The following is a 24,960-nucleotide window of genomic DNA, read 5'->3' on the forward strand; positions in this document are numbered from 1 at the left end:
AACGGAGCATATTTGTATACCTAACCCTTAACTGTACCCCACAATATCATTTTAAAAAATGATTAAAAAAAAAAAAAGAAAATGTAGCACTTAACATTACATGTCTGGTGGTGATTTTGTCTGCTTATTTATTTGTTTATTGTCATATTCCCATTCTCTAATTGAGTTTAATGAAATAAGTGATTCTGCTTTGTTCATCCCTAGGTCTTAGAACCATCCCTGACACAGAGTAGACATTCACCAAATATTTACTGAAAGAATGAAGGGACAGATCAATAAGACTAAAAGCGCTTACAATATGTCAGTCCCTGTGAGCTCTTACCTGGGTGCATAGAGGCGCAGAAGATGTTTGAGACAAAGGTCCTTCTTTTGAGAATGACAACTGAATGATTTCATAATCTTGCACATTAAGGAGAGCGGAGATCTTTAAGCAATCTGATTAAGTAATGACTTATTATCTGAGTTGCATGTCTGATTTTGATATCAAAAGTGTACTTTAAACAAGGAAGCCTGCACCACCAAATCTCCAGAAGTAGAAAAACAAAGCCCGACTTGAAACTGCCCTGCTCTGTTTTTTCTGTAAGTACCAGTCCTTAAAGCTGACTGGTAGACCAATTCAGTGCTTTGCAAATTGTGTTCTGAGATCATGGGGCCTTGCCTGATGCTTTCCTGAGTCAGGCTAGGGGAGGATTCTTGCCCTTTCTTCATAGGTCTCCTGCTCTATGGAAGACTGCAAAAAACTGCAAATATTCTCCCTTCCCTGTAGCCATAACTCTTTGAAATGTATCTTTGCATCTTCTCCCCATCCCTTGAGTCTGGGTTTGGCTGTGTAGTGTGACTTTCTTTAGCAAACATAATAAAAGCAGAGGATTTGAAAGGGCTTGTGCATGGGGGCTTGCTTCTCCTGCAGCTCTTGGAGACTTTGCCACTGGCACTACGTGAGTAAGCCTGGGCTACTTTGCTGGGAGGTGAGTGACACTTGGCCCTGTTACCCTCACTGTCCCTGCTGCAAGTCAGTCAACTGCTAGGTAAACAAATGAGACCATCAACAGTAGGCTGATCACAAATGCAAGTGAGAGCTCAGCTGACACCACACAATGCAGAGATGAGCTGTCCCAGCAGAGGTCAGCCCAGGGGCCGACTCACAGACTCATGAGCAGATAAATGCCAATGGTTGTTTTAAGCCACTAAGTGTTGAGTGGTTTGTTATGCAGCAAAACCTGATTGATACATGCTTCTGTAACCTCCTTTCTTAAAAATTTAGAGCAATGCAAAATCAAAATTTAAAATTGCCCATTAGACACAATCCAAGTTTGTACATTATGTATACATGTATGTGGAAATATGGGAAATACAGGCAATGGGATTATAGGTGATCTTTGTTTTATCTTCTATACTTTTCTGAGTTTACTAAATTTTCTACAACAAAATTTACAATTTTTAAAAGACCAAAACAGAAAAGTCAAAGTACTTGAACAGTTTCTTCTGGCTGACCTCTGATCATTCGTGGGCAAATTCTGAAGTAACTCAAACATTTTCCATATGGCCTGAGGTAGCTGAGTTTTAAAAGACAGGTACATCAAAGAACTGGCTGGTTCCATTCATCCTAGGGTCATTGCCTCTTGTAAGAGTTTTGGGAGAGGTGGCAATAAAAAGGCTTAAATGGTAAAAAGCTATGCTTTGAAACTCTTCCATCTAAGTAAGCCTTCCTTGGAATGTCAACTCTTCATTTCCTTGGCTGTTGTAGTCTATGCTCCATACTCTGGTGGAACTGATGAGTTTCAAAAGAATCCCTTAAGCATCCCTATCACAGTGAAGGGGAAAGCAGAAATCTGGACCCTGAGATATGCCAGTGTGGTCAATATATGCTGATTGTTCTTCTGGATCCGTTCTCCTCCCTCCTCTAAGTCTTGGAAGGTCAACTTGTAATGACCGCATTGATGGCTTCAGGCTGGGTTCAGCCAATGGGGGACATTAGTAGAGGATTGAAAGGAGGGAACAGGCTGAAGTTGGATTATTTATTCTTCTAGCTCCTGTCATGCAGATTCACTGTGGCATGGCTTCTACCAAAAAGCAGAACTCCTGCCAGGCAACCTAGAACAACAGTAATCTCTATTTCCAGATTCCAGTAGCTATTTTCCTGTCTCACCTTTTTGGCCAAGGGGTATTGAGAGTGGTGTTCCATTCTAGAGTACTGAACTAATCCTCATGATTTTTCTACATCTGCCCACACTTTGTAAACTGTCCCTTTATTAAACTGTCCTTTAATTACACAAGTAAATGTGGTCATCTGTGTCCTGCCGGGGCTTTCTGAGAGATACTGCAGACATGCACATTCACATGAATAGGGTGGACACAGTCCTAGAAAAATCAGCTCTTTTGCAACAAAGTAGAAATATGAAATAGGAACATGGCAGAAAAAGAAAAGAAAAGAAGAGACATTTCCACCGTTGCCCTTACGTCCTACACTCATTGTTAAGGAGGCAAATTATCCATCAAATTCAGGTCACAGGTAATTCTGACTAACAGGATGCCACAGAGGACAGGATGGTAATTTCCTTTTTGTAAGCCTTCTGGGAAAAGTGGCGGGTGACTTGTGACTAAGACAATTAGAATTATGAGAAAGTGTTTGTAAGAGAATTATGCCCATGACAGACAAAGTGACAAGGAAAACAGTGGAGGGGCCACACATGAAAATCTTACCCGGCCGTCACTTGTCAGGAGGATGGAGTCGCTCTTTATGTCTCTGTGAATCACTCCTTGGTTATGAAGGTAGGAGAGAGCTCTCAGAACTGACAGACAGACAGTAGCTATTTGCTCTTCATTCATTCTAGAAAGGAAATAATGTTTAAGGAACAAGACAGGTTCAAGGCCATCTTTAAAATGCTCAAGAGAAGCTGGGCTCGGTGGCTCAGCCTGTAATCCCGAGCCTTTGGGAGGCTGAGGTGAGTGGATTTCCTGAGCCCATGGGTTCGAGACCCGCCTGGGCAGGCGAGACCTCATTTCTACAATAAAATCAAAAAATTAGCTGGGCGTGGTAGCGCGCGCCTGTAATTCCGGCTACTCGGAAGGCTGAGGCGGAAGGATCGCCAGAGCCCAGCAGGTCGAGGCTGCGGTGGCCGGGAGTGGCCACCGCACTCCAGTCTGGGCAACAGAGTGAGACTCCAACTCAAAAATAAAAATAAAAAAATAAAAAATAAAATGCTCAAGAGAGGCAGCAGCTACCTTGAGTTCTGATAAACCAGTTCATGTTCTCCACCCCATCGCTGGAAAATCTGCAGGCAAGAGAAAGGGAGTCTTTGGGATCTGATTCCTAGAACAAAGACTTGGCACTGAAGATGACAGGCGCCAACTATATGTCAAAGGAAAAAGATTCCCATGTGTTGATGTTTGGGTATTAATACAAATACATTTCCATGGACTCTTACAGATAATTCCTTATACATCAACAAGTCTCCAGGATCCCAAAGAGAGAGCACACTGAATAGGCAGGCCAAAGTTCCAGGTGTGGCTGTTAGGGGACCTTGAGAAAGTTCTTTAAATTCCTCAGGTTTCTTTTTTCCTCATCTTGGAAATAAGGACAGCCACAGTTCTCTTCAAGGCTGTACCTAGGCAAAGTGGTCTTTGGATTGCTAAGCTCCCTTTCTGAGACTTACCCAACTTTCCATTCACCTCCCTCTTTTTCCTCCAGGAGCTAAAGGTTTTGTTCATTTTTTCATAAGGAAATTGGACCTAGGAAGTTACTAATAACTAATTGTGAGTGGATAATACTTTAATAAATGGACCAAGGAAATGAGAAGGAAGCACAGAACTGGATACATGCTCCTGTATCTCATGGAGGCACCCTTTGAAAAAGGTGCCAGGTTTCAGAGGAGGAGACTGAGATTAGGTGACCTGCCTAAGGTTACAAAGCTAAGAAAGTGGCTAGGTGATGGATTCAAATTACATTTATTTTTTAGTTCAGAAGCCATGCTTTCCCTTTTCTCCACTGTCCCACACTGCCCTTCCTACTCAAAATAATGCATTTTCCTAATGAATAAAATAATTGAGCCCTTGAGGAATTTAGGTGAGAATTATCTGGATAGCAGGGGTTGTTCAGTGCCCTCAAAAGTACTCATTTAGCATCTGCCTAACTTATTTATATGTATCAATTTCTATCACAGAGCAATTGGAAGGACCAAGTTAAATACCAAATGTGAAAATGCTCCTAAAACAAAATTTCATGCAAATAGAAGAGACTGTCAAGAGAGACAGAGGGTAAAACTGACTAGAGCCCAACTTTAAGGACTACTTGGAAAGCTTCAGTAACACTAGGTAAATCTTAGCTCAGCAGGACAAGGAAATGAATGGCCTTTAATCTGTGTTTCTCTCTTGTTGATACCAGAACGCCCAGATTGAGTAATGCTGGGATTCAAAAGCAAAGTATAAGGAGATAGCCCATTAGGAGATCATCGAAGGTATAAAGTTGAAGAGTATAAAGTAACACACCTTTCCCTTCAAAACGAATTCCACAGCAACAAATCAGTCTCATACAAAGGCAGGTGGGAAGAAATTATCTTGCCTGAAGTAGAGAAGAAATTGACCGACTCTGTGTTCTTGGTTTTGCAGGTGAAAGTGTTGGTCATTATGCTGAATGGTTTTTACATGACAATTTCACATGTGCTGAAAAGCACATTTCTCAGAGGTTTAAAGCGTCAGAGGCAGGAACAAACTCAAAATATGTCTTAAAATTAATTCAGGATCAATAACCACCATCTTTAATAAAATTTGTTTTTCTTGAATTCCATGAGATTTGGGTTATTTGAAGCAGGCATAGCAATTCTCTACAGGTCAACTATACCAAAAATCAATTGAATATTATCCCAATCACTAACTGAAAGATTACCTTTGACTGGAACACATAAGAAATGCTACTGATTCCTAACTCAATGCCTTTAAAATTAACACGGCCAACTGAAGAATGGGCGGTACATTTCTACTTCTCCAGAAAAGAAGTCAACCTGAAATTCAAATCCTGGCTCTATCAGTCTCTAAATGTGTGGTCTTGAGAAAGACACTTTTCATCTCTGAGTCATAGCTTCATCATCTGGCAGACAGGTGCATCAACACCCGCCTTATAGAGATGTGTATGGTCACATGAGTTAATGTGTGAAGAGCCTGACAGTGCTTGGCACTTTCCTTTCCCTTCTGGAATCCACTGTTTCCTGAAAGTTAGAAGGGTTTAATTTAATAAGATGCTAGGTTAATGATAAAACTTCAGTATGTATAAGAAACATGCAAGCATTTGGCTAGATCATGGATTCTCACTTAGTTGACCTAGGGTAGTACTTGAGATTCTGCATTTCTAACAATTTCTCAGGTCCTCAGATAATACTTTGAGCAAAACTTTAGGGATTAGAAAAAATTTTCAACCAACCAACCAACCAACCAACCAACCAACCAACTATCCAACCAACCAATCATTCAATAAATTTAGTTATTCGATATCTACTGTAGAAAACTCTTTGGGTTATCAGTTTAAGGATTTCAAATACCAAATATCTGTAGTGCTCTTGATGTTCAATTTCTTCTCACTCTCTGTAGCTACTCTGCATTTAAGGGAGATTAGTTGACAAAACTGGATGGAAAACATTAGAAAATACAATGGATTCCAGATAGGCTAGCTCTCAAGTGGTTCCCCACTGATACAAACTATGAACAGAAATAACCTTGACAAAGGGAAAGTTGTAGAGAGACCTGAGTAGCTAGCTGTGTGATGCTCTCCAAGGTAAGAAAAAAATCTCCTCCCTTGAACATATTTTCATTAACTGCTTTATATATAAATCACATTTACCTTCTCTTTAGATCTTTCCTGTGTATTTGTTTTTACTAATTAAGATGATCTTGCATGTTTTCTTGGTAGGCGTGTCCTGTTGCTGCACCAAAAAGAGTCTGTCTGCTGAAATACTGGTGATAAATGTTCACTGTCTTCACTACCATCCCTTCATTTGTAGATGGCCTACTATAGACTGAGAGCTGTAGGGCTATGAAACTTTGTCTCATTTTAGAGAAGAAAAAGCAGCATATTCTCTCCTCACAGAAAGTTTCCCAAAACTTTTTTCTTGCCATGCTTTCCACCTATTGATTTGGATGCCATTTTGGAAACATCAGCTAATATCCAATGTCTCTTCCTCATGATGATCCTCTTTTAACTCTGGCATTGTATGTATCAATCAGAACAAATGTAACACACCATTTTGTATTTCTATTCCTTAGTACTTTGCTTTTTCAGGTGTAGCCCATGAACCAGCAGCACTGGCATCCCCTGGGAGCCTTTTAAAAATGCAGAAGTCTTAAACCCTTCTCTACTGAATTGGATATGCATTTTAAATAAGAGCCACAGTGATTTTGACAGACACTGCTTTAGCACATATTCTGTCCTCTGACTTCAATGCCCTTCTCCTCTCACTTGCCTTCTTAAGGGACTCCTATTCATCTCTCAAAACCCATCCCAAGTATCACTTTATGTTAGAAATATTTCTTGACTCTCCCTCATAGAGACATTCAGATATTCTTCTATACTACTTATATACAATCTTTCTAATTCTACACAGGTATTATAATGTATTTATTTCTAATCTGTGACTTCCCTGAGGGGATATATCTAAGCCTAATTTATTTCTATCTTCTATATCCTCAGCACGTAGGAAAGACTCTGACACATAAAACGTGCTCAATAAATACTTAATGAAATGGCTGGAACGGACACGTCAAGGAGACAAATAGCTAAAGCAACAGGCTGGTAGTTAATCATTGCTTTTTGCAAGATATTTGTTTATTTAGAAACAGGGTCTTTCTCTCTTGCCCAGGTCGAGTACAGTGGTGCCATAATCACTCACTGCAGCCTTGAACCCCTGGACTCAAGCAATTCTCCTGCCTCAGCCTCTAGATTAGCTGGGACTACAGGCACACACCCCAACATGTCTGGCTTTTTTTTTGAAATAGGGTCTGGCTATATTGCTCAGGTGATTTTGAACTCCTGGTCCCAAACTATCCTCTCACTTCTGCATCCCTGTGCTGGGATTACAGGTATAAGCCACTGTACCTAGTCTGCAAGATAATTTTAAAGCAGAAGTGAAGAATTTCTCTCTCCTATGTAGGCTCATTATTCTTTTTTAAAATTTTTTATTATTTTATTTTTATTTTAAAAATGTGGGGTACAATTCAGGGTTAGGTACAAACGTGGCCATATACAAATAAAGTGTGGGTACCCTTATTGATGTTATGTGACCTCCCTCCCCCCCGGGCTCATTATTATAACATAAAACTTTGACCAATTCTCTCTTTGTTCCTTCATTCCCCAGGTCTCCTTGGTGATATTTACTCATGGCAGAGCAATTTGGGAGAATAAAACTCAGCTTTAGAAATCTTTGTAGATGATGGGAAATTGTACTATTTGTCATGGAAACTTCATTCCCAGCAGCTTGCTGATTTTAAATCAATGGGTATTAATGACATTCTGAGGGCAGGGAGACTGTTAAAGAAATGACAGAACTATACATGCCTGATATTACAAAGGCACTCTGGGGAATATGGTGAAAAGGGTAGCCATGTTCCTGACTCCAAAGTATCTACAATTTATGAAAGGTTCATAAAGATAGTCATTGAGGTCTTACCCTGGAGGAGAATAAAAAACATTTTGAGTTACCTGTCTGGGCAATAAAGAAACTTACCTGGTGTGAGTAACAATGTCTGTCAAGGCACCACCTTCTAGAAACTCCATGACCACCCAGAGCTCATCGCCAACAAGGTAGCTGTTGTACATGTCGACCACATTGTCGTGGTGATAATCCCGCATGATCACTACCTGGGGGAATGAGACAAACACTTTTTACTTGTGAAGGTGAAATTTGGCTTTTTGTTCTCTTGTGGCCACACCCACATTGTAAGTACCATTAACTGAGAGATACTGATTGTGGGGAGTTCATTCAGGTATCAACTGTAGACAAAGGCATTATGGGTAGCTGGTAAAAATAAAAGAAATCAAGGTAGTAAATCTGGGAGAAAATGGAAGGTCACCCAGACATTGGACAGATAGAGAAAGAGAGAGAAATGAAAACAGAGCCAAAGCAAGGTTTGCATTTACAAGAGGGAGTTCAGATGACTGTTCTAGGGAGATGTAATTAGATATCCCTAAAGGTTTGCTCTAGAATGCACTGCCATGCTCCTTTGTTGGTCCCCAACTTATGGTAAGTCAATGAGTCCCACAAGTAAATGAAGTAAACAGTTATTAGGGGTAGGGCTACACAGAACAACTAAACTTCTCCTTGGGAGAAGGTATGGGTTAAATCTGTGAGAGGTTTGGGCTTAACACAAAGAGTATATCTTGAAGATAAAAATAAATATGACGTAGGGATAAAAAAGGCTAAGGAGGCTGCTTACTGGAAAGAACTTCCAGGAATTGAGTTTCCAGAGCTAGTGTTAAATAATAAGTCATAGGGTTGTTGATCTGTATTACATTGCCCTGTCTGTTCTAACACCAGGGTTTGGGAAATAATTCCAGAAATCCGGAATAGTAGACTGGGAAGACACTAAGACTACTCACCCAGAACTCTGTAAGATTTGATACATGCATAAGAAATGAGCATCCTTGGGAGATGGAGATGCGTGGAGGTCACTGGGGGCTTCACATGAGCCACATGGAAGAGGGGTTCACAATTACAGCTGAGTGCATTTGCACAGTGTCTATTTATGGACCAAACTACTTCTGCATACTTTTGTGAGAACGAGGACACCCACAGCAGAAAGTCAAAGAGGTGAAGCAGCCATAGATTGTTCTGGGAGTTAAGAGATGTGGATTGTCCATCTTTTGCTGAAGACTGGCATATTATCCAACTTTGATCTCTTGACTTGATATCTCTAGGACTTAGACTACCTGCCCACAAAAACTCATCTCTACCCACAAGCTCTCATAAATTTGTTAAAGGAACACTACTCCAAAATGCTTATTTTTCCTGATGGAGTTACTCATGTTCCTCTACCTATTTTATAGTTTTTAAGTGATAAGGAAGTTTAAAAGGCAAATGAGAAACTAGAAGGGTATGTACAAGTATACAGAAAAAGGGTTACTTTTTAAATATACCATGGGTTCTTACACATCAATAAAACAAATGCTACCACCCTGATGGAAAACTATACAAAGAACATATGATTTGATGAAGAAATAATAATGGCCTAAATACAATTAAATTCTACCTCACTAGTAATAAAAGTCTAATTAAAACAGTAAGATTTACTTATGTCTAGCAGATGAACAGAGATAACATGATGGAATCTGAGGATGCTAGTGAAGGTGAGACAGGCCTAGTGATGGGGGTTCTAATGGGTATGAACTTTCTGGAAATTAATACTGTACATCATTTCTATAAAAAATTTTATATACTGTTTGATTTGTTCATCCCACTTATAGGAATCTGAAAAAATTAAGACTTATGTGCAACAACACTCACTGTAAAATTCTAAAAGTGACAAATTGGAAACAATATGAATTACAGGCTAGCTTAATACATTTGGTACACATATGATAGAAGGCTATTTAGCCATCAAAATGGTGTTTTTGACGTATAGCTAAGAAAATATGCTAACATATTTTATATTAATAAAAGTAAATAATTACTATGTAATGTATTTTATTTTATATTAATTTTATGGCTATTCACCTAATGGTAATATTAAATAAAATTAGAATGTTACCAAACTTCACATATAGAATTATCTCAAATAGAAGAAATATGTAAAAAGAAAAAATATAGAAAGGAAACGCTGAAATATTAATGTTGGCTGTTGCATGATTATGGGATTATGTGGGGCATTTTCTGTGCTTTCCATATTTTATCTAGGAAGAATTCATTATTTTTATATTTGGGAAAATATATTTTAAAGTTCCTAAAGAGTGACAGTTCACTGGTAAACCTACCCCTGTTTATTGTGTTAAAAAACAGGCTACTACCTGCACAATGACCATTTGTATAATTAACCCCACATCTTTAAAAGAAAAAATTTAAAAAGAAGTACAAATAATTAATTAATTAATTAATTAACAGGCTATAGGGGGTATATATGATATCACAACTGTGTAAAATGCATACATACCAATGGAGAAACAGAGTAGCATGAGATTTGGAATCTGCTAAACAGGGATTCAAATCCCAGCTGTTCAGTCCACCTGCAGTATGACCCTGGACTAGTCATTTAACCTATCTGAGCCTGGGTTTCCTCGGTAAAATTGTAATAAAAATCTTCCTGACTCGTAGGGTTTATGTGAGGATCGAATGAGACCAAGGCTTAGTGCAGCAGCTGATACACATCAAGTCCTTTAAAAGGTAACAACCTTATGTGTACAGAAAAAGACTAGAAGGAATTATTATGGGAGAGGTTATTTCTGTCTTTACATTTTCAGAGCTCTTTTTTTGTTTGTATGATTTCCTTCCTTTCAATATTTTATGTTAAAATGTCAATAATATTTCAGATATGGAAAATAAAAGTCTGCTGTTTTATATTTTCTTAATCATTATTTTTTTAATTTTCTAATTTTAAAGATGTGGGGTACAATTCAGGATTAGGTATACAAATGTTCATTATGCAGGTATCCTTGTTGATGAGGTGTGCTCGCCCTCCCCTGGCAGTTTCCCATTACCACCAATCTCTTTCTACGATAGCTGTTCAAAGTCCACTTGCGTGAGAACATGGGATACTGGTTCTAACGTCCTGAAATGTACAGGTATGGTTTTTGAAATGGGAAATAAATGTTACATAGGAGAGCAAAGGTGACCCCAATACACAATTTACCTCATTAAAAAGCAGCTCCCGCCTCTGCTGCTTCCGAAGGTCCATTTTCTTCACTGCCACTTGTTTCCCTGTGTGTTTCTCCGTGGCAATGCACACGATGCCGGTCGAGCCTTCCCCGATTTTGATAAAGTTGTCCAAGTATTCTCTGGGGTCTCCTGGGCTGACCACCAGCTGCAGGGCCGCTCGAAACTGTTCATGAGACACCCTGGAGGGCTGCTGGTCTGAGGCGGAGCCCCAGCTGGGTGGGGGGTAGGTGCTGGAGGCGATGCTGAGGGAGCTCAGGTAAGAGGCCGTGGAGATGTACTGTGAACTGCTCTGCAGGGATGGGTGGTGGTACAGGGTGGCTTTGTGGTACCCAGACGGGTACTGGTGGCTGCTTGAGGAATAGCCTGCTTTGCTTTGACTTTGAGGTAGTTTGGCGGGGCCCCTGGGGTAGGTGTCGGACCCTGACAGTGGAGGGCTGAGGACCATCTGTGCCCGATCGTAATCCACCTGGGAAGACAGACACGGATGAAGAATATTTACATGCTAGATCTGAATGCCACAGCCTGGAGGTTAGTGAGCCGACCTACAGCTGGCAGAAGGAGGATCGCTATCCTGTGATGAGAGGACCTGGTTGGGGCACCATCAGAATGGGCGATGTCTAGGGAAAGGCCTCCTCCCACTCATGTGTACCACCAGGGAAGGTTTAGTTCACATGTGCTTTATTCAAGGTGTGCTTGCTGACTGAGCCCTATTCTCTTGTTCAGGAATGAAAGGCTCCATCCCTTCATAAAAGGACTTTAGTCTTCAGTTAGCATCTTGGGAAGACACTTGAGAAGCAGGAGACCTTTCCCCGTGCTTCTGAACTAACATACCAGAGAATGGTGTAAACCCCATACACATAACACAGAGGACATAGGTACAAGGGGAAACACAGTTCCCCATGATAAGCAGTGTGAACCATGAGATAAACACATGTATTGACCTCACCAAGTAAGTACAAATATAACTGAGAGTGACCAATTTTGCAGGGATGTGTGTGAAAGAGGAATCTGGCCAACCCCCAAAGAGACCTCTGTAAAGGATATTCCACTCAGATTTTGAAGAATGGAATAAGGGAATTCAGTGGAGGAGAATAAAGAAGCTGGTGAAAGGATCGTTCTTATAGGAAACTAGATGTCAGTCCCAGCAGTCATTACCTGTAAAGGATCAGGAAGGAGCTGTGGCAACTCTCTGAAATGAGTGGGGCCAGGGAAGGTAAATATACCATATAAAATCATGTGATAAGCAGAAAGTGCCAATCCCTCAACGCACTCTTTTTTTTGGTAAGATCCTGGTGACAACAGAGTGCTGACTACATAAAAAATACTCAAGATACATTTGTTGATTGGACCTTAGTTTCCTTCTTAACAAAGTGCCCTGGGAAGTCTCTATTATGCTACTAGAATGTACATTGGGTGACATTAACTTGATCTCCTTCCCCATAATCCACCCCAAGGATCTAGAGATGCTAGAATATGGCTCTACTGGTCACTTGTAGCTATTTAAAGTCAATTAAAAAATAAAATAAAATAAAAAAATTCAGTTCCTCAGTTACACTAGTCACAGTTTAAGAACTCAGTAGCTGCCATGTCACATAACACATATGTAAGGAGTTTCCACCATTGAAGAAAGGTCTATTGGGTGACACTGTTCTAGAGGAATTAAATACTCCCATGTAGTCATTTATTCATTTATTTTACAAATTAGTATTTGAGCAACTATCATGTGCCAGAGTCCACCAGAAAATCAAAATGAATGGTATCTCTGCCCTTCTGAGCTTATATATTAGAGAAGGAAACAGATGATAAACAAGAAAGTTGATAAATATATAGTGTATGGTCCAGTAGTAATACATGATATGAAGAAAAACAAAGCAGAGTGAGTGGGTTGGGATTCACAAGCACCAACTTGGATAGCATGGTCATGGAAGGCCTCTCTGGGGAGGTGCCATTCGAGCAGACACCTGCCAGAACAAACCCCATGACTGTCCAGGGAGGGAGTGATTCAGGCAGAAGGAGCAGCGCCTGCAGGACTCTGAGGCAGATCCAGGCTTGGTGTTTGAGAACCAGCATGGAGGCATAGTAGAGTGGATGGGGAACAGCTCAGAGATATCTGCCAGGGGCAGATCATGGAGATCTCGGCAAGGATGTTGGCTTTTGCACTGAGCGAGGTGGCAACCACTGGAAGTTGCTGAGCAGAGAGGAGTGATGTGGTATGACTCCCTCTGGCTACCGAAGGAGAGACTTTGGTAGCGAGAGTGGAAACATGGATGTCAGTAGCTTACTATAGTCAATGTGGGCTGAGATTAGGGTCGTTATTGTAGATGAGGTGAGAGATGCCACAATTACTCCAGGGTAGAATGTGAAGATGGAGCTAACAGGATTTGCTGATGAATTAGATGAGAACTTTAAAGAGATGAGTCCCAGGATTTTGGCCTGAGTTTGAGCAACAGGCCATTCAATGAGATGAGGAGTCTAGGGGCAACAGTGGGCTTGTGGGATGTGGTAATCAGCCTCTAAGATGGCTTCCAATGGCCCCTGTCTCCCGCTGTTTATATTCTTCTGCAGTTGCTAACTACACTGTATCAGAGTTCATCTGAGCGGTCAAGAAATACAGCAGAAGTGAAGTATAAATATATATATTTAGAGACAAGGTCTTGTTCTATTGTCTGGGCTGGAGAGCAGAGCAGCAACACAATCACAGCTCATTGTAACCTTGAACTCCTGTCCTTAAGTGATCCTCCTGTCTCAACCTTCTAGTAGTTGAGATTTCAGGCACATGCCACTATGCCTGGATAATTTAAAAAATATATTTTAGAGAAGGGGTCTTGAACTCCTGGCCTCAAGCAATCCTCCCATTTCAGCCTCCCAAGTAGGCTGGAATTACAGGAGTGAGCCACTGTGACTGGCTTGATATATGTTTATTGTTGTTTTAAGTTATGAGGTTTTGGAACAATTTTTAATGCAGCAACAGATAGCTAATACATGGGGAGAAATCAAGAGTCATGCTATGGCCATGCTAAGTCTCAGAGAGCGATCGGACATCCAGGTGGAGGTGTCAGTTAGGGTACTTAGACATGCCCTGAGTCCAGGGACGAGTTGAGGCTGAAGATATGAATCTGAGAGTCATCAGTGCTCAGTTGGTATTAAAAGTCATGAAGCTGAATGTATAAGAGACCATCCAAGGACTCCAATATCTAGAGAACAGGAAAAGCAGGAGGATCTTGTAAAAAGGAGCAGAGGAGGAGTGGCCAGTGATGTAAGAAGGAAACTTAGGAAACTGAGTGTCCTGGAGCCAAGGGAGAAGAATGTTTCAAGAAGGAAGGAATCATGAATCCTGCCCAATTCCACTAAGAAGTGAAGTGGGATGGGGCACGTTGCTTACTGGATCTGCCAGCATGGTAGAAGCCGGCAGGCGTATCAAGCTCCTGTCACCCGTGCTGCATAAAAGGATGCCTGTTCCATTAAGTCAGACAGCAAGAACCGCACACAGTGGCTCTTTAAAATTGCTACCATGGCACTGTTCTCAGCTCTTCTGCACTATCTATTGGCTCTGCCAGGACAATGCTGGCCTGTTGCACCTCCAGCAATACAGCCCTTCCAGCCCCAACAGCACCACACTCTTCTCAGGCAAATTCACCACTCAGACAGCTTGGGCACTGAGCAACAGGAACCAAGACTAAGCCGGGGCCCTGTCCTGGTTGCAGCACAGAGAGAACACATGCTTTCAAGGGACAGTCTTGCGTTTGAATTCTGACTGTGATGGTTTTAGTCAAATTAGTCTCTCCCAAGCCTCAGTCTTCTTTAATCTGTAAAATGGAGTAATACTAATACTTACTTCCTTAGGTCGCTGTTAACTCTAAAGGACTGAATACACAACAAAGTGTTCCAACAGTGACTGGCCAATAAATTGAAAGTGGCATTATTATTATATAAAGTTCTTAGTACATAGTAAGAATGCAAAAGAAAATATATACTAAACTCAATATTATTAAACATGTTAGCATTTACTGAAGATGTAAAATGCACCTGCAGCATATGTATTTCTAAACATTAATTCTGAAAGCAATAAGACAAAGTGCCCTTAACTGTAAAATATGGAACAATGTATAATTAAAATTTTATACTTAAAAACAAACTGTTTTTTTCTAAGCCCCTAGATTTGTGCTACACAAGGAGAACTTTGTGTGTGTGTGTGTGTGTGTGTGTGTGTTTGTGTGTGTGCATTTGTGTGTGTGCGTGTGTGTACGTGTGAAGATGAAGGGAAATAATTGTCTGCGTGAGTTAAACAAAAGGATCCTTCCTTTAAATTAAACTCCAGATTAGCCAAGCCTAGATTAGTCAGCAGGACCAGGGTGTGAAGAGAAACAGGGTCTCTCTGACTTTTCTTTTTGTAAGTATGTTCTGGGAGCCATCACGTGCTATTATCTCCCTGTGTCTTCCTTGGAGAATCTGCTATTGTACTTTAAACAAAATGAAATTCATTCCCCATACGCATGTATAACTGACCTCTGAAAATATATTGAAAATAGAACTGCTGTTTCCTGTAGGAATTGTAAACACCGCTTTGCACTGCCTTAGACCACGTTTCTTCCTTATCGTCTGTCAACAGCATTATCAGAGTCCACTCTTAACTGCCAGCATGTGGCATAAAGAAGAAGCCAGCCTGCACTGAAGGGACAATTTCCAGTTAAAGACAGAATGCAGAGCTATTGGCTGGGAGCTAACTGCCTCTGGAATTAGGTTTTGGAGACAAGAATGCGCCATTGTCTTCCATGGCCGCTGGTAAGAGGTAGTTACACATTCTTTAAAAAGCAATGGTTAGCCCCGCTCGGTGGCTCAGCCTGTAATCCCACGCCTTTGGGAGGCTGAGGTGAGTGGATTGCCTGAGCCTGCGGGTTCGAGACGTGCCTGGGCAGCGAGACCTCATCTCTACAATAAATCAAAAAATCAGCCGGGCATGGTAGCACATGCCTGTAATTCCGGCTACTTGGAAGCCTGAGGCAGAAGGATCGCCGGAGCCCAGCAGGTCGAGGCTGCGGTGGCCGGGAGCAGCCACTGCACTCCAGTCTGGGCGACAGAGTGAGACACCAACTCAAAAAAAAAAAAAAAAAAAGCAATGGTTGAGGAACAAACTCTATCACAAGAAACAATTTTTAGAACCAAATGTGAGGTGTACTCATCAAAGGAGAATTAACTATTTGCCTCAAGCGAGGGAACATGTGGTCTTTCCTTAGGGACAAATTGCTGACTCTGTGATGGAGAAATGCATGAATGACTCTGGGGTCACCAAGCTACTGAACCATGGCCCTCAGTTGGCATTTAACTGTAGGTTTTGTGAAGGTGCATAACACTCACTAATGACAGGCCTCGTTCTTTTTACTTTGGGCATCAAGCAGGGAGTAATTTATCCCATTTTGTAGTTGATAAAACTGAGGCATAGGAGTATGAAATTGCCCCCAACCAATCCAGGGCAAATGAATTATACAACCCAAGAGGATGACACAAATCCACTTGTCTGCCCAGGCCAGTCCTTCACTTCTAGTGGGAGGGCATTCAGTACACTGGTCCCACAGGCCTGCTCTCTTGCCTGCCTTGGAAATCCCATCATCAGCTGTCACCTCCCTAATCTGTGTAATCAAGGCTGGGGCATTCTCTCCTTATTGTAATGCATAGGGGTTCTCTGGGAGCCAGACTGGGTTCCCTTCCATTAAGCAAAGGCTCAATTATTACAGGAGTAACAAATACCAATGTTAATAGTGATGTTTGATATCTGTTGTGTGCCAAGGACTGTTCTATGCATCCTATATACATTATTGCATGGAAACCTCAAGTTAGGCACTTAGGCCCCATAATCGTTCCATTTTACAAACAAGGAGTCTGAGGCACAGTGAGTTTAAGTATTAAGTAGGTCATGCAAAGGTCGCAATGCTACTGAGAACTAGAATTCAAATTCAGATAGTGTCATTTTAACACTTGGGCCCTTGATGAATTCACAGAGGTAGGCTTCAGTGCCTAGAGGGGGCTGAGGTCAGGACAGAGGCAGGCAGAGCGAGGGGTGGGGGGGCATGGTGACAACTACAGAGATAAAGCCTGATCAGGGTGTTTTCATTGGGAGCCCAGATGTCTGAGCAGCCTAGAGCAAAATGCAAGAATTGGACCAGAACATGATGGATGACAATGCCTAGGAGAGGGGGTAGAAGAAAAATTAGTGGGGTTCTGTTTGTTTGTTTTTAACAGTCTTGACTTACAGAAATCCTCTCAAAATATACCAAAAAAGGAAGAGTCATCACAGCAAAATGAGTGGATCATCTACATATAAAATTCATCATTTCCATTTTGTTTTGGCTAAAGCCGAACTTTGTATTCAGTTGCAGCAAGACCCAAGCTTTCTTTTCTTTCTTTCTTCTGTATGTTCTTTCAAGAAAGTCCAGACTTTCTTCTGTGATGAGGCTACCTCACCTTCTCACAAGGGTCTTGAACTTTTACAATTATCCTACTCTAAAAATTGTCACTCTTATTTGGAAGTGAGGGAAACATATATGATGAATTTGTTCTACTGTTTCATACGCATGTTCACACACGTAAAAAAAAGTGCAAAAGAATCAAGTTTGAACTATGCAACCTGATGTACAAATATATTCAAGAAAATAAAAGGAGTAGGTTTTGAGTTGATATGAGTAGACATAGCTATAGTATTGTGAGAGGGATGTGGCTTGGATCTGATCATTTAGTGAAACCACAGTGCAGTGGAATTGGACCAGTGAAAGGGACGACATTTAATAAGTGAATCCAATGTATCTCCCATCATCCATGACCTAAACTATTTCCATAGGATCTAGGGTACAGAGTACGGTTGAAATGTAGCTATGTAGGAGAGAAAACAGTAAAGAGATGCTACAAAGGCATTCTCCTCAACCCTCGGAATAAAACAGTCTTGTGATTTTTATGAACAAGCACTTCCTTAGAAATGAGACCACAGTCTGTTTCCCTTTAAGGGAGGTTTCCATATGGCACGATATAATAAGAGAAGACTAGATTGATTGTTTTGCAAATTATTACTCTGGTTGCTAAACTGCTTAGCTGCAATGTTAGGAGGCTACCAACTGTCAGTGAAAATTGGATACATTTTGAGAAAGAATTCTTTCTACAGGAATCTTTAGAAATACTGACAGAATGAACAAGCAGTTGTTATTTTCTTCCTTTTTGAAATGGTTAGTAACATACACTTGTGTTTTAGTTTCCTGACATTTTAAAATATACCACATAAATTAATTATCAAAGAAATGTGCTTTTTCATGTCTCTATTCAAACCTGATCAAAAAATTAAAAGGGCAAAAAAAAGGATGTATCATAAATGAAAATAAATAATCCCCAGTTAACAACTCAGCCGGACTGCCCTTCCACAATGAGCCCAATATCTCCAAGGATAGGGTCAGACACAGGCTTGTGATGTATCAAAATTAGAAATAATTATAGCGATGAATTCATTTAATTAATCAATTTCACCAGTGGCGCGCTGGGGTGGACAGGGCAGAAAGCTCCACACAGCTATCAATTGCTCCGATTACAACTGGCTGTCAGCCAGAATTCCCCTGATCCATGTTAGTTAAATGCACATTAATCTGAATTTGGCAGTGTAATCAAGGGCCTAACTGAACTGTGAAATTGAATTCTGCAGTAGAACATCATTTGACCATTTTATGCCAAGGTTGGGGGGAAAACAATGCTTGGTGAGGGAAGGGTGGGAAAAAGAAAAGAAGAAAAAAATCCCACTGCAGCATCTATTTGTCACCGTAGCCTTCTGTACAGATGATAGGGAGGCCAAAACTGGAAGCTGCTGGACCAGTGAGGGGTAGGGGGTGGCCATGGTGTGAGTCAACATCCACAAAATGAGGACCACGGAATGTTCTGTGTAGGATGGAGAGTTCCAGGGAGCAGGGTGCAGCTGGTTCCAGTGCCTGAGTGTGAAGCTCCAATACACCTTTTGGGTGCACAATAAAACAAAGAGATTGCTCATCTCAGAAATGAAAACACCAGACTAGGTGCTGCCTGCTCCATAAATCAAATGTGGGATAAAAGTGATTCATAGTCCTCTATTATTTGAGCATGAAAAGGACATCTTAAATTGTCCTGACTTGACTCAAAGGAAAATGGAACAGTACTGGCCTTGGCTTAGGGAGGAGAAAAACTGAAACCACTGCTTGTAAGAATCCTGGAGAGAATCACTAACTTGCATTCTTGGCAGGGACATTTTAGAGACTGGAAATTTGGGGAATGGGATTCATTAAATCCTGTGATTTGTGTGCCTCTCTGGTTGTGCTCTAGAATTCCAATTGTCCTTGCCACGGGTGGGGGACACCATTGATGGGGTGAACAGCCTGGCTTTGGGCCAATGGGCTCCTGCATCTCCATCCTTGAATTTCTAGTCTCTGCTACTCCCACTGAGGTGGTTGCTGTCCTGAGAACTATAGGCTGTATTCCAGATTGCAGGGTGTTAGGAAACCATATCTCCAACAGCACCCTAATAAAGCATTCACTGCTGCTCCTGCTTCAACTTATACCTGGACATAGTCAGTTTTCTTTGACTTACTTATCTTCATTTACAGAACGGAATGGCCCTATTTCATGGCAAATATTTTACATTCACTTTGGATGGATGGCAAAAGGACACAGCATACAATTTCAGCTGATGTTCAATTTTGGTAAAAGAGCCAAGCATGCATTACTATTGGTCATGAGCAGGCCCTGGGGACACCTGAAAAAATCAAGGTGTCTCCTGTTGCAGGGGCCTTGGGAAGTAGGTTAAATTCTGGGTGGTCAGATACACTTGCCGGATTTCCAAATGGCATGTAGTAGAAAGCCACTGACCCTGCTGAGTGTTTTGCAAGAGAATCTCCCACAACTAACATCCTAACTCCCTGTTTAGGCATGTAGGAACTTATAGCTTATGACACAAAATTTGAAGAGGAACGTACCTCCTTGTCTTACAAATCTAGGGCAAATGCACACTGAGAGCGTTCAGACAAGCAGCTCATGACCTCTGCAAACAGGCAAAGCCTAGTTGTATGAAGAAATGAGCAAATCTGAGACCTGCAGGCTCAAACATACGGATATTTCAGTCTCTTCCTCCACCTCTGAATTGGCATATCCAATTAACCCCCCTCAGTTGCTACTCCAAACTCAAAGAATGTATATTCTATTCAGGAGCAGTGAGACGGAGCGGATGACTCTGGCCTGCGATCCATCACCGCCTGCAGTGTCATGCAGGGACTCTGCATCTATGGGGATTGGAGCACATGCTCAGAATATTGTTTAAATGTGTCAGGGCCTCCAAGAGAGCTGGGGACAGACAATACCAGCTTAGATTCATTTCATTTTTAATTTGGTAATGGGAAACCCCATTCATAATGACCAAAATACAATTTACATTGGACCACAAGAGCATTCATGGGAAGATGTGCCCATTCATATGCAAAGGACTCAACGTCTCATCAAACGGGGACAGATGGTGAAGAAATATTGTATGGAATCACCTCTGTGGATATTTTATGAGCCTTAATGAATGTCCTATAGGTGACTATAAGTAGGGAAAACAAATCTAAAGGCAATAGGACCCATTGTTATATTGAGTGATTAGACACTTCTCTCTCTTGCTTTCCCTCAGATTTTTGGTGCAGTCATCAGGTGCCACTAGCATTGCTATTTCATAAGTCATCAGCCCCTAATGGATCTCTGAAGGGTGTTCTGCTGGAATCCTCTGTAGAAAAGAAGTTGCTGTTTTGTTCACAGAGCCATGGCTGAATCTGAGCATGGTAAGTGCCACAAAGAATAGTAAATCAATAAATTACTGATGCAGGAAGACTGAGCCCACTGGTTCAAGTACTTTTTTTCCTTCCTGAGAAAGCAAAGTGATAGTTCAGCAGTGAAAAACCACTGCATTGTTAACCCCAGAATGAAGGCCCAGGAAATTGAGCCATCCTTTTGCTCACATCCATCATTCTTCACCCAGAACCCCCTACAATGCCATCTGTCTGGGAAGTCCTGGGCTAAAGCTGTGGTCACTTTGGCTGCCCTGCACGGAGATGACAGGGGTGAAGTAAAGGGGTTGGTTGGAGATGTATAGTTACAAATGTCCTTGCTTGCTTGCTTAATACCTGGCTTTCATGGGACATCTGAGAATTTCATTTCCATTCTAGAGTAGAGTAAACATGGGTGATAGGACTGGGGTCCTCGGCCAGCTCAGTTGCTAGGAGTTTGCATAGCCTTGAGGATATTGCACAGCTACTCTGGTCTTCTGTGACCAATATTTCTAAAGTAAGAACAGTTGTACTTGTAGGCTGCACAGAATGGTTGTGAAAGTAGTCAGATAGATCTTGTTCTCATGTTTTGAAAATATGCAAATGATAATACAGAGAGAAGGTTCCTATGCCTGGTGTTAGCAGACATGGTGATGTGTTTTCCTACCAGAAATATTCCTGGGACTAAAGGCTAACCCTGAGTGTTTGCACTGTGCTAACGCCTTTATGTCTATTAATCTTTAATTTTATAAACATATTAATTATATTTATAATCCTCAGGGCAAGTCCAAAGTAGGTTCTGAAGCACTTTAAAGATGAGGGAGCAGAGGCACAGACAAGATCTTATAGCTAGTAAATGCATAAATGCAAAGAATCTGACTCTAGAACTTGTACTCTTCTGTAATGGGGGAGAATATCTGGGTTGTCATTAAACAAATCAAACAAGGCCATCACTCAAGGTAGAATAAGTACAAAGAAAGTCTTAGGGATCGCTGCGTCTAACATTCCTTTATGCTCCACGGTTTCAGTTTTTACCTATGGCTCATAGTCTGGGTGATGCAGAGAAACTTTTTAAGGATTCTATCCTACCAAGGACAGAATAAACAGCATTCCCTGTGCAGCTCAAATCTACCCATGGGTGATCAGCCACTCTTCACCAGCATGATAAGGCTTCCTGGAGTTTGTGTGTCTGGACCTGGAGACCTTGTGTCCCTGTTTCTGCCCCTCTGTTTTCTTCTGGGGGAAATGGGAGTATTTTGGAACATATAGACTTTGGAGTTAGAAGGTCCTCGTTTTGAATCCTGGCTCAGTCATTTGCGACCATAAACTTGGGGGAATACATAAAGATTAGGAGGCTCAGTATCCTCAACTGTAAAGTGGAAATGATCTTGAATTCTTTTGGAATTGTGAGGACTAAGTTGGGCAATGTTTGCAAAATGTTTAGCATGGTACTTGGAACTCAATAACCTTCATATCATGGCCCTTACCCACCTATATGTTACACATGTAGACTGATGTACAGACTACATGTATGATGGAGGGCCCCCCAAAACCAGAATTTATTTAGAAAAAATTGTGTATTTATTCTTACATGTTTAAACTTCAATCACCTTCAAAGTTCTCTCCATTTGATGCTATACACCTATTGAGATGCTTTTTCCACTGCTCAAAACAGTTTTTGAACTTGGCAATTTTGAGCCTTTCAATGCTTCTACAGTTTTTTGGTTTCACCTCTTCCACGCTGGCAAAACATTTCCCTTTGATAACTTTTTTCATCCCGGGAAACAAAAAGAAGTCACTCTGGGTTAGATCAGGTGAATAGGACAGGAAGGACATGGGGGTCATGTCATTTTTAGTTAAAAATTGCTGAACACTCAGTGCAGTGTGGGCAGGTTCTGTTAGTAAATTACTCATCATGAAATGGGCAAAAGCATTGAAAGAAACTACATGCCTGAGCCCGCGGGTTCGTGACCCGCCTGGGCAACTTGGAGAGAACTCATCTCTACAATAAATAAAAAATTAGCCAGGCATGGTAGTGCACGCCTATAGTTCCAGCTACTTGGAAGGCTGAGTGGAAGGATCGCCGGAGCCCAGCAGGTCGAGGCTGTGGTGGCCGGGAGCGGCCACTGCACCCCAGCCTGGGCAACAGAGTGAGACTCCAACTCAAAAAAAAAAAAAAGAAGGAACTCCAAAAAAGTTTCACTGAAGCTGACTGCAACCTCTCACAAAGCTAGCTGTACACTGATGTCAATGAGTTCCTAGAACATTTACCTAGCAGGAAAAGCCTGTACTACAAGGGACCCCCTCTCCAAAAAGATAATCCCAGTTTTTTTAGTCCCCCCTCGTATTAATAATTAGGCTGTTATTTAACCCCCATTCAACATAATGAGGCAGGGACTGTGTTTATCCCCATTTTACAGATAAAGAAGTAGGGGCACAGTTAAACAACTTGTTTACCCAGCTATTAAGTGGCAATGTCAAGCCTCAAACCCAGGGAATTTACTTCCCAAACCTATACCCTTAACTGTCAAAAAGTGCTTTTAGATAAATGGCAGCTATAGAACAGTTTCTCAATTGGAGCCAATTTTGCCCTTCCTTACATGTGAGACATTTGGCAGTGCCTGGGTATATTTTGATTGTTACAAGTGAGAGAAGGTGTTTGCATGTCTTCTTTTGAGACACATGATAACATGCTCAGCCTCACTAATCATCAGAGCAATGCAAATCAAAACCACACTGAGATACCACCTAACTCCAGTAAGAATGGCCATCATTAACAAAACAAAAAACAACAGATGCTGATGAGGATGTGGAGAAAAGAAAATGCTTCTACACTGTTGATAGAAGTGCAAACTAGTTCAACCTCTATGGAAAACAGTGTGAAGATTTTTTAAAAGAACTAGAAACTGGTCTTCCATACAACCCAGCAATCCCCCTCCTGAAAATATTCCCAGAGAAACTTAAATCATTCTACAAAAAAGATATCTGCACACACATGTTTATTGCAGAACTATTCACAATAGCAAAAACATGAAACCAACCCTGCTGCCTATGGAAAGTGAACTGGATAAAGAAAATGTGGTATATATACATGATGGAGGCCTAGGCAGCCATAAAGAAGGACAAAATTATGGACTTTGCAGCAACTTGGATGGATTTAGAGTCCATCATATTTTATGATCTATCACAAAGAACTGAATGTCACATGTTCTCAGTTATAAGCAGGTCCTGAACATTTATCACCATACTACAAAAGAGGGATAAGCAGTAGCAGGACACTGCCAGAAGGTGGGGTTAGGGCATGTAACATCACTAAGGGTACCTGACTCTAAACCAGGAGAAGTGAGGACCAGTTGCAGACCCAAACTTCACCTGCACATAAACTACTTATGTACCTAATCCTTACTTGTACCCCACATCTTTACAATAAAGTCAAGAAATAAATAAACAAACAAGTGAGGGAGGGATGCTATGGGCATCTAATAGAAGCCAAGGATGCTGCTAAATGTCCCACGATGCACAGGACAGAATGAAGAAGGATTCTACAGTGAAGAATTATCAGATCCCAAATGTTGATAGTGTCAAGGTTGAGAAACCTTGCCTTAAACAGTATGATGCAACTTAATTGCTGAATAAACTGCAAATTAATTAATGACTAATGCAATTTCACTGTTTCAGGTATTATAAGGTATTGTAAGGAGATTGTAATCAGGTTTTGCACCCTCAGAAGCAGTCATTGTACTACTCAGGATATATACAACATCTGGTAAAGGGTGAAGCTAAAAGAGTTGTTTCTCAGCTCTGATGTGAGCTGCCTGACCAGGCTGTTACTGAGTCCCTCAAAACCCTGGGTTTTCTCATCTTTACAAAGGGGGCAAGAATTCTTGCTCAACAAGATGAGGCACATATCTGATGTACAGCAAGTGCTTAATGAACTGGCAGAATTGTTATTATGCTGGGGGTTTCTCATAGGTTGTAGCCAGAGCAAGGAAAGGATGTACCAAGGCACATTCTGTGGAAGCATCAGAATGAGCAAGGCCAGGCCAAGTTTGGTGGTTCAGTCTGTAATTCCATCACTTTGGGAGGCCGAGGTGAGTGAATTGCCTGAGGCCGCGGGTTCGAGACCTGCCCGGGCAACTTGACGAGACCTCATCTCTACAATAAATCAAAAATTAGCCCGGCGTGGTAGCGCATGCCTGTGGTTCCAGCTACTTGGAAGGCTGAGGTGGAAGGATCACTAGAGCCCAGCAGATTGAGGCTGCGGTGGCCGGGAGTGGCCATTACACTCCAGTCTGGGTGACAGAGTGAGA

At 41.4% G+C, this 24,960-nt stretch overlaps 1 protein-coding gene across 2 annotated transcripts in view; it reads right to left on the reverse strand.

Moving 5' to 3' along the window:
- PAK5 (p21 (RAC1) activated kinase 5) overlaps positions 1-24,960 on the reverse strand; it is a 190,803-nt gene that overhangs the window by 18,017 nt on the left and 147,826 nt on the right. For both annotated transcript variants that reach the window (XM_021712764.1, XM_008058844.2), the window contains exons 4-6: positions 10,828-11,319; positions 7,713-7,846; positions 2,704-2,830 (exon numbers count right to left, since the gene is read on the reverse strand). In XM_021712764.1, coding sequence (XP_021568439.1) covers positions 2,704-2,830; positions 7,713-7,846; positions 10,828-11,319 — 753 coding nt within the window. The remainder of the gene's footprint in view (positions 1-2,703; positions 2,831-7,712; positions 7,847-10,827; positions 11,320-24,960) is intronic.

This window comes from Carlito syrichta, unplaced genomic scaffold (assembly GCF_000164805.1).
Source record: "Carlito syrichta isolate Samal-C Ts95f unplaced genomic scaffold, Tarsius_syrichta-2.0.1 Scaffold303642, whole genome shotgun sequence".
Taxonomy (NCBI): domain Eukaryota; kingdom Metazoa; phylum Chordata; class Mammalia; order Primates; family Tarsiidae; genus Carlito; species Carlito syrichta.